This window comes from Poecilia latipinna, unplaced genomic scaffold (assembly GCF_001443285.1).
Source record: "Poecilia latipinna isolate Pla-1442-1.1 unplaced genomic scaffold, P_latipinna-1.0 Scaffold137, whole genome shotgun sequence".
Lineage (NCBI taxonomy): Eukaryota > Metazoa > Chordata > Actinopteri > Cyprinodontiformes > Poeciliidae > Poecilia > Poecilia latipinna.
The window spans coordinates 141,434-152,214 of record NW_015112753.1 but is presented as its reverse complement, the minus strand read 5'-3'; the positions used below and the strand labels follow the sequence as shown (position 1 = coordinate 152,214).

General features: G+C 41.9%; 1 protein-coding gene across 2 annotated transcripts in view; it reads left to right on the top strand.

The window, feature by feature from the left end:
- Window positions 1–260: 260 nt before the first annotated feature.
- The window catches only part of LOC106945276 (synapsin-3-like), a 56,041-nt gene continuing 45,520 nt past the window's right edge, over window positions 261–10,781 (top strand). The window contains exons 1-2 of one of the 2 annotated variants that reach the window (XM_015028838.1): window positions 261–408; window positions 10,189–10,672. In XM_015028838.1, the coding sequence (XP_014884324.1) occupies window positions 10,245–10,672 (428 nt within the window). In that variant the 5' untranslated portion in view covers window positions 261–408; window positions 10,189–10,244. Of the gene's footprint in view, window positions 409–452; window positions 706–10,188; window positions 10,673–10,781 lie in introns of those variants that run through there. The other variant, XM_015028839.1, reaches the window with a different exon arrangement.

The window sequence follows — 10,781 nt, the reverse complement described above, 5'->3', positions numbered from 1 at the left end:
TATATATATATATATATATATATATAGTCTTGGTCAATCACATGAAATCCCAATGAAAGACAAAGCACGTTCATAAATAAACAGAACCGTGTATGATTTTTTGCTTTGAATTTCTTAATTAATCCATCAGCCAATCAGCTGCGAGAACCGACTGCAGTAATGAATCCAGTACACTCGTCACGTTCCCAGCATCCCTTGTAGAAAGAGAGAGAGAGAGAGTGTGCCTGTGTGTGAGAGAGAGAGAAAGAGAGAGAGAGAGAGAGAGAGAGAGAAAGGGGTTTGGCTGACAACCTGAGGAGGACCACGGATCGGAGAGCAGAAGAAGCAGCATCATCAGCATCATCCGAGGAAGAAGAAGAAGAAGAAGGGTCATCATCCAACACTTGTTCATCTTCACCAGTCGCTCAGGTAAATTGCGCGTTTTTGCGCATTTAATCCGCGCACCGCCTCTTTGTTTGCAGCCTTTGTGTTTTATCGCTCCCTGTCGCGAGGTTTGCTGTTTGGAGAAAGAAGCGTGCTTTCCTGGAACCAGGCTTCTGCTTGGCCGGGACGCGTTCCGGGACTCTGGGTTCTGCTCAGCCTGTCTGAGGCACAGAGTGCGGGGATTCCCTCCGCCGTGGCCCCGCAGCCCACAGTCCCGCACACTCCCCTCCTGTGGGAGCGGGGAGAAGGGGGGGCATGGCTCCATTTCATCACCGTGACCCGGTGAGCTGCTGCTGCTGCTGCTTCATCTTCATCCAGCTCAGAAAGTCACTTCTAATCATCCTAACGTCACTTTTATTTTCATTGGAGGAATATTTGACCTTTGTGCCGAGATGCGGCAGCTCAAAGGAATAATTCCGATTTTTATCGTATTTTCTTCTTAACTGGGTTTTTGTTGAGCGTTTGCGCACAGTCAGCGTCTTACTTGAGGTGGATATCTTTTATCTCATTTCACTTTGATTTTACAGACGTTTTGACGTTTGCAGCTAATCAGAGTAGAGCAGAAACAAATACAGAAGTTAAATATTGTCATATTTTTTGTCTGTCATGTCTAAATGCTGTTAACAGCCTTCAGTGTTGATGCTGATACTGTTCTGTTTGGGTTTTATTTATATATTTGATTTTTCTTTTCTTCAGCTCTTGTCTCTCCTCTGTAATTAGTTCCAGCTGTTCCTCGTTACCTTGGTTACCTCTGTGCATATCTGTTCTCACCTGGATTCTTGTCTATCCTGCTCTGCCCCTTCCACCTGCCCCTACTTCTGTATTCGTTTGGACTGTCTTCATCAACTCGTCCTGCTGCACTTTGGATTCTCCTTAAAATCACCAAATAATAATAATAATAATTATTAAGTGAGTGAATGACTGTAAGCTGGCTGCTTTCAGTTTCACTGAGTTGCTAATTGGATGAAGTCAGCAGAAGTAAAGAGATGAAAAATGCTACTTAAAATATTTAAATTTTTGTACTGACTATCATTTTTAAGTTTCAGATAAGCAGTCAATTAGACTTGCTTTCTGGTTCACCTTTAAAATGAGTTTAAAGTGATATTTCATATTTTACTTGAAACTCTGGTTCTATTAAGCGTGCAGAACAGTCAGTATGTTTGGGGTAAACCTCTTTGAGGATTTTGTACCATATTTTTCATATTCAATAAGGATTTTCAGGATATGGTTGACAATCCTCTCATTTCTCCCTGTTGCTGGTGTACCTGTTCCTAGGACATCTTTTCCTTCCACTCAACTTCCTATGACTATGCTTTTTCTGAGTCACTGAATTTAGGAGTTTCATAATCTATAAACCATAATCATCCAAATTACAAGAAACAAATTTATATGACATCTAAGTTTCACTTTATTAAATAAGAAAAAATCCTTAATCTTTTGATATTGAATTTTTTCTTCAGATCTGTTTCTATATATATATATATATATATATATATATATTAGCTGCCTTAGAACTTTTAAAAGACCGTTTTTTCAGTTTGACTTGTTTAAATTTCGATGTGTTTTTTTAATCCGTGTAAATGTAACTCTATGGTACCAAAAAACGTAGATTTCTAACCTGTTGTGCAGAGTTTAGCTTCAGCCGCACACTGAATTTAATATCTGTGCTCAGTTCTAATATTTGCTGATGATGATGTCATACTCCCAAAGTCACTCATGAAATATTAATGGGGCCATCAGGAGGCTGAGGTATGTTCTGCCCATAACCAGTTATCTACATTTAAGCCAGCAGATGCTCCCCAGCAGGACGGGACGGGGAGGTGTGTGTGTGTGTGTGTGTGTGTGTTGGTGTGTGTGTGTTAATGATTACAGGCTTCTGGCTTCAGGAGGAGTTCATGAAATAAAACCAACCCTTTTTGTCCAAATTTAATACCAACAAGTGACCAACCACTCAGGATAAGTTGGGACAGTTTAAGAGTGGATAATATGCACTACAGTCACCATACAGTGTTATGGCCCCTTCTGTAAAAATGCTGACCACCCTGTTGCCTTCCCTTCCAAGAAAATTTTAAGCCTAAAATCATAGTCTTGCAGTATTATTCTATGAAGATATAAATGTAAAAACCAATAAATATATATATATTATATTTTAAATATATATACATATAAATCATTAATGTTTTTTATTTTAGCTGTGTTTACCTACAGTTTTTCTCGGCCTCGTCTGTCCACCCTGTGGACTTCCTCTGCTGATGCCACTGATTCATGGCAGCACAAACACTGTTTCTGAAAAACGTTCCCATTTCAAACCGGCTTCTCCAGGACACCCGTTACATCACTGAGCTGCACACAGTGGCTGCATTTATTCACGTTTTCTAACGTACTGATATTCACCGACGCTCTCGTGGGACAAACGGTAAAATTAACGTCTGATAATACTGTCAGTCTGTTTAAGTTTAATTCTTTCAAGACAACAACAAAGCTAAATTCCTAGAATTTCTTTGCAATAAATTATAGATGATACACTAAATTCCATCCTCTACTACAAATGCATATTTGTTTGGAAGTTGACACTGTGGGTCGTTAAGTAGGTAAATTTGGAAGTTGTTTTTTAAAGCCAATATTTTCCTCAGTGACTTCCCAGAATCATCAAATTAAATTCGACTCCCTAAAAAACCTGCAGTTAAGCTCCTCCAGCAGATCTTCCACTGATCTAGTAGAGAATTCCTTTTTTTTTGTTGTTAATTATTCTAACTCTGATTAAAAGCTCTTACTTTTAATCAGAGGCTTTTCTTAGATTTCTAATGAAGCTTTCCTATGACTGCAGCAGTCCTCTGCCTCCAGGCAGGGACAAAGAAGTGTGTGTGTCTTTTTTTACAGTGTGTGTGTTTGAACTAATGTGGCGTCTGCTGTGAGAAGTGCTGGGAGGTCATTGTGTGGGGACTCGGCTGTGACACCTCGCCTCGCCGGCCTGCCGGTGCTGCAGGAGACGCTCTGTCGTGTCGCAGAGCTAGTTCTGGCTCTGCAGTCGACAACAGTTCACAGTTCAGTGGCGTCTTTCTCATCACTGCCGGCTCCTCTCGCTTTGAACAGAGCACGCATTTACAAAAGGAAAAAAAAAAACATGAGCTGGAAAGATTTTTATTCCTATAAACTTGTTTGTTTTTCTTGTTTTGTTGAAAATGTCAGTGAAGCTAAAGTAGCTGCACACCATGCCTTTCTTTCAGTGCACTACTGACACCCTACGTCTAATGGAGTCCTCCCAAGTGAGTGTTTTACAAGTTTTATACTGCTCATTAAAAGAAACAGCAGGCTTCCACAGAGCCCCCTGCAGCAACCAGACACCAACGAGCAAAGGCACGGAGGAAGTGGAGGACGTTGACCATTTATGCTGCGTCATTCATTGTGGACATATTGGTTGACAAGTGTAGGATGTTTTCCTACCTGATAATCAGGTAGACTCGGTTTGATTGGTGAAAGTTGAAACATTTGTTCCATTTTCATTTGGTGTGGTTCACGTTCACATTGCAGTGTGTCAAATGAACCATTTGAAAAACCCATTCTTCCCCCATCGCTAGTGGTGATGCTGCAACAAGAACTACTGAAGGAAATGACACAAAAACCTCTGAAGAAGTCCCGGAGTTCGACTTCCTTCTTCATGGAATGGAAACAAAAACGGAGTGGCATCAGATTTTAGTGGTTGTAGGATTTCTTTCTTGTCTTTGGTAAAAGACAACAAGACATTTCTACTGCTAGTGCTAGACATGCACGTTTGTTTTGGCTGTAATTACCCAGAATGCCCTGCACTATAGTCCACTTCCTGCCTTTGGAGTGATTTTCGGTCTGCTTAGTGTTCATGCCTTCCCAACAAATCGAACTTCCCAGGCAAACAAACCAGAGTTCAATTAAAGTGAACTGAACAGGGCTGGTGTGAATGCACCCTATATGTTTGCTGTTGAGAAAATCTAAAACTAAAATAAAAAATACCAAAATTTCAACCCCAAATCCCAAAGGATTTGAAAGACGGCATCATGGCGGCAGAGCAGGACCAAAGAGTGGCAAGAGGAACAGGAAGGTCAAACCATTGAGGGGTTTCTTACAGGTACAAATCACCATACAGCATCTCAAAAATCCAAAAGCCTCTGCCTTGAGGACTTTCCCAGGTCAAGAAATTCACATTCATAAGATTTCTGCCAGTCCGTTGTAGAATTATGAGATATTACTCTTTCAGCATCTCATTCTGCTTCAGCGTTCATCTTTTTTTTTTAAATTTTTTTATTCCAGACCGTCTCAAATAGTTTCATACAGTAGAACTCATAGAGATCATGATGTTCTGGCTACGTGTGTCCAAATGTTCAGCAACAATTTACAAAAATTGGATGGTTGAAGAGGGAACATCACAAACCCCAATTCATTGGTGTTTCATTGGACAAAGGCTGAAATGAATAAAAAAAAGACTCAAATTAATATCACAGTCATACCTGTCATGAGTATGCAGATTTAGAAAACAGCCATAATCCCTCATTAAAATAGCTGTCAAAACAATGATTACATAAGAGCAGTAGAGGCGGGTGTGCAGATGTTTCAGTCAACACACGACCGACTTGCCCTAAATACTGGCAATGTAACACAGCAAAATAAGACCTTGGATACTCCTAATACTGTCATTACAATCTGTTTCTTTTAGTAATCAATAGGTGTTAAATGAAAATATAGGCCAGCAGATTCTTTTAGATCAAATGTTGGTACATGTACAATATGTGGGGATGGAAGTGCTTGGTGAGCAGCATCTTTCTTGTCTCCATTTTCTTTTTCTGTGCAACATCAGTAGTTGTGTGATTAAAGCAGAGAAACGGTGATGAGTCATGTTGTTGACGTCACCGTGGTGATATGAGGTCAGTGTCTTACTTTGAGGTCCGACTGGCCTTCATGTCCAAGCAAAAATCTAGGAAGACCCGGGCTGCCAAGTGGCTGCAGAAGCATTCTGGCGGTCGGAAGTTTACCTTTACAGTCTGAATCTCTTTATTTGAAAAATACGGCGGAATATGAGGCACTTTGTGACAAAAACCCCAAACTGTTTAAAGGCTTTGTAATGCCATAAAATTCTGAATTCGAATAAAGAGTAGAAGTTCACTCTTATTATCTTGACATTTAACAAATACAAAGAATTTCAGTAACATAAGTTAACCTAAAATAGTAAAAGTCTGATTTTAATGTCAGATGGGAAGGGAAAAAGTTTCCAGTGTCTCTTTATTCAATGGATGTAAATATCTGCTCTCTAAATGTAATTGCAGTGATTACAGGAGCTCTAAATCTAAGAAGATCTTTCTGTAAAACTCCAAAATAGAAACTGTCGTGATAATCCATCTGGCAGCGGACCCCACACATTTATTAATAATCTCCCATAATGCCCAGGGGCAGGCTTCTACCACCTCCTCTTCTTTTTGGATCAGGCTCTGCTGTCTTCCCACTTCTCCTCAGTTTCCTCTGCCTGTTTCTGACCCGCCGTCCTGCCGACGACCCTTCGCTCCGACCGACTCCATCAGCTCAGAATGTCAGGAAAAATAAAAAGCATTTATCATGTTAGATCTATATTTACCCCACTGCTATAATCTAACACTTCATGCTCCACTAGCATGTCACAGGAACAGTCCATGTTGGAGGATGTCATGGACGTTGTGCTGCTTTTGCTGGCTAATCAACGGCTGTCAGGCTTCGATGTGCAATTTCACACAGCAGCCATTAGGATTATGTGCTACTTTTAACGGATTCACAGGCAGGATGTGAAGAACAAGAAAAAAAATACAAAGCGAGTGAAGCGGGAAGGAGCTGCGGGTTTCTTCACTTACAAGATATTTTGAACATAGCAGAAGGCACGCTGTACGTCGGGGGGAGGGGGGGCTCGAGAGTCTACTGCGGCATTATCCCGCTCTTCCCCATCATTAGAGAGTGAACCATGTGATTACTGCCCCCCCTGTCTGCTGTCAGTGTGTTAGCACCTCTCGAATCCTTCCTCTAAGTAATCCACACTGTACGGGGTTGGATTCACATTCTGTTCTCTGGAAACAGAACATCAAGTATCATATAGGATCTTGGCATCTCTGGTTCTGGTTTTTCTTTATTGATTGACCTTGTCCCCTACCCACACAGGGCATGAAACCCTTTTCTGGCTCAAGGTCATGGACCTAATTCAGACACATCAAACACAAAGCTGGTTCTAGAACCTTAAATCTGGTATCCACAAGTTTTTGATTGATGTTTGGCCTCCATGAGCTTCTGATGAGATGACCGTATTGGTGCCAGAACTTGCAGCACTGAAAGCACGTAGAACTGGTACGATGGCAGCAATGCAACCACTAGAAAAGGGCAACAAAAGCTTTCTCATCCAGCAGAGAGGACTTAATAGAAGGACTTGGTTCAGTGTTTCTCAAACTTTGTCAGGTTGAAGACCATTTAGTATGTTTAGCAAACGTTCACGGACCACCTACCTTAAAATTGCGCCCCACAATTACACAATAACTCTCAGAAAATAATACAATGAAAATATTAGTATCTTAACTCACTTATTGTCTTCTTTGCTCGTCCTAAAGAGAAGGGTGGTTCTGTTTTGTAAATGTGCCTGGTCGCGACAAAGCCATGAGCAAGTCTACTTGGAACATTTTGAATTATTTCCAGATTTTAAAAATGTCAATCACAAAAAGACGTTGGCGGTTCTATAAACAATAACAGTTCTGCAGCTCATCCAGAGAAACTGAAAATTATTCCTGCAGACATAAATTCCAATTTGAGAAAGACTGGCTTAGATCACAGCATAATGGTGTGATTAAAGTTCTCCAGCAAAAGTCGAGACCTAAATCCAATAGAGAGTTAACCTGTCCTCTTTCCACTGTTCATTCTCTGCTGACAAAGTCTGCTAAAGCTTCTGCTTGCTACAAGGCTGGCTGTAATGCAGCAAGGCCTCCTGTGGATTCCTCCCACTGTGGATATTCAGCAGAGAGCCGAGAGGCAAAGACGAAGCGGCTTTAACAGCTTCCAGCTCCAGCAGAAAGCAGCTTATGGGGTGTTAAGGAAGAGGAGAAAGTACCAGTGGAGCAATGATAGTGATTTTCTATCACTCTGGTGGCGACACTGACAGTCACCATGATTGTAATTGTCACTTTCAGCTGTTCTGTTTGTTTTCCTGCAGTTTCCTCTAAATTGACTCAAGTTATAAGCTTTATGACGGATCAGCCAAAATGGGAAGACGATGTCACTCTGTGACAGGAACCACTGTTCAACCCAACTGCTGATATGTTGAATGTTAACGCATCCGACAATGTTCAGAAGCGTTGTCGGATGAAGTTTGAGTATTTAGGCGACGATCTGCATAGAAAAGTTTTGAATTGTTCAGAGGCTTGTTGGTTGTGCGCGGTGGCAGTCTGATAATTCTCATTAGACTCAAAGCTTAGTTGTAAACTGTCAGCATTGAACTGGGTGTCAAGCTCCTTCATATCAGTACAAAGTGTGACTCACACACATTTGTCGTCTTGAGTTATGTTGCAAATTCTCCACACTTCACAACTCAGGCATTTAGTCTCCGTATTGATGACTTACTTTTAATGCTTGCAATTTATCTCCCACCTCACCCCATCCCCCACCATCCAATCATCTCACACTGGAGATTGAAGAGGGCTCAAATAGATTTTTACGTCAAATGCTTTTGTCATTCTTAAAGATCTCTGGCTTTACAAGTTTTAAAAGCAGGACATGACTACATAAATACAAATGTAGTTTTCAATTGTTCAAACCTTGACCTCATGTGAAAAGGTAACACCCCAACCAAAACCCAGTGCCTGGCTTTGTCTCTCCTGGTGGTAACAGCTACCATTAAGCATTTACATCAACTACCATCTACGTTGCTGTGTAGGAACTAAGCCATAAGTATGGTCAGCATCTGACGAAATTATGCTCTGCATAGACTGATTAATTCACTCCAAACCAGCAGAAGGCGACACACCTAATTCGAATCTTCTTTTTTGGGGCATTTAAAAGTTTGCTCAAAAACAAAAACATGGTGTGGATTACTTTGGAACAGGCTGGTTTTGCTGTGACTCGGCCAGGATGACTCTCCATCAGGATGAAAACTATTCTAATGTTTGTGATGCTGGGCAGATCTTCATAAAACAAAGATATGGTTGAGAAACCTGAAAGAGTTTATTCCCCCCAATCACCAGAAGACATGGCGTTAGGAGGTGGTCATGTTGCCTCCTACATCCATCACTGAAGGGAAGGTGTGCTCCAACCTTTTACCCAGAGAGATTTCTGTCTCCAGTCTGTAGACGATGAGGTTAGATTCACTCTTATCAAACAATTACTGGTGGTGATTAACTTGTCATGATGATTTAACACTTGACCTCCATTATCTCGTCCAGCTTCTGCTGCTCTCCAAGTTCCTCCTCCGTCTTTAACCACAAAACACAGAGGAGACGCCACGTCTTTTAAAACAGCAGCTCAGTTTTAATCAGGTGTAAAGGTTCCCTTTCCCCTCTGTTAGCAAGCCTGTAGTTGTTCTGTAGTTCTGTAGAGTACTGTAGTTCTCACTAATCTGCTCCAGATTCTCCTCAGCATCACAGATGTTATGTAACTACATCTTTCCATATGAACTCTACGCTTTATAAAGAACGTCACTGTGGATCTCATCCAGCTCCGCATTATCACTTCTGTGTCACTGAATTATTTGGCAGCGCGTTCACACAGCTGAGCAGATTCCACGTCATGTCGAATTGTTGAAGCTAGGACCGAAGAACCAGAATGCTCTGAGGGCAACCAGATGGTGAGAGACAGGACGGGACGCCTTCACTAACTGGAGCTGGACCTTCGGGAGAAACCGTCTTCACAGACACAGTGTGCTGCAGAGCCGAGCACGAACAAACGAAACTGGTCAAAAAGCCAAAACTTAATAATTCTAATGTAGCTTTAGCATATTGATCTGAAATGGTTCTCTTTAGCAATTGGTATACTTTACCAAAATTCTCCTTTAAACAAAAAAACAAACAAACACTGTTTTAATGAGATTAAGAAAACACATTATCACGATATTTATCTCTTTAAAACCAAAATATCTTTTTTTAAATGAGTAAAGCTGTAATATTAAAAAGACTAACCTCTTGGGATTTTTAGAGAGGAAAGAGAGTGTGAGACCCTGTGACTTTTCAACAAATCCTGACTGTAAAAGTAAACTTCCAACCGACAAGTTTCTTGTTTAGAAAACAAGAGTTTCCTATTTTTTACATGTTTTGCAAATCGTTATTTTCTCGTTTTAACTTTCTCGTTCTGACGAGATATAGGTCCTAAATTTAATTACAAGCACTGTTAGTTAATAGCTGGCTATTTTGATAGTTCAAACACTGATTATGCCCTTATCACCGTCTTGGCACCACAGCAGAAAGTAACACTTACCGTCTTCCTTAGCTCTGTCAGCCAATCACTGCCAAGGAAAATAAATGGCGCTCCCTCCTCGATTGGCTGCTTTGCCAGCACCAGCTAATGCCTTACGATGTAGCCTCTGCTGGAGGCGGTATTACGGCTAGCTAGCCTATTTAAGGTTCCTGGACTGCATTTTCTGTTGAATACTTTAAATATACCCAACAAAAACAATCACCAGGTTTTAAAATGAGAGAAATTAGCGACCTCAGTATTTTTAATTAAACTGAATTTTGTGTTCGCCGGCATTGACTGTAAACAGAGCCGCTGTGTGTGTGTGCGTGTGTCTGTGTCGTTCTGTAGGATTTCTGTTCCTCCCCTCACCTCCTCTGGCCTGACCGACCCACCAGCCCGTCGTCATGAACTACCTTCGCCGGCGCCTGTCTGACAGCAGCTTCGTGGCCAACCTGCCCAATGGCTACATGATGGATCTGCAGAGGCCAGCCCCGCCCGGATCATCCATTTCATCTCCTGCCTCCCCGGCCACCGAGAGGCGTCAGCCCCCGAGCCTCCCGAGCCAGACCTCAGGCTCGGGTTTGAGTTCAGGTTCGGGCTTGGGTTCAGGCCCGAACCCGGCCTCAGCAGCGGGTTCGGGGAGCTTCCTCAGCTCCTTCTCCAGCGTGGTGAAAAGTGCCCAGATGGCCCAGAACGTCGCCGCCGCTGCTCACGCTAAGTCAGCTGGAACTGCGGCAACTGAGGTCGCTTCTGCTGGAGGCGGTCAGCCCGCCAAGCCTGCGGTACGCAAACCCAAGATCCTGCTGGTGGTTGATGATCAGCACACTGACTGGTGAGTGCAACACTAGAAGCTCTTAGTTTTTGTAACTTTATGCGCCCCCCCCCCCCCATTTTACCTTTTTTTTTTTTTTTTTTTTTTTTTTTTTTTTTTTCTTTAACAA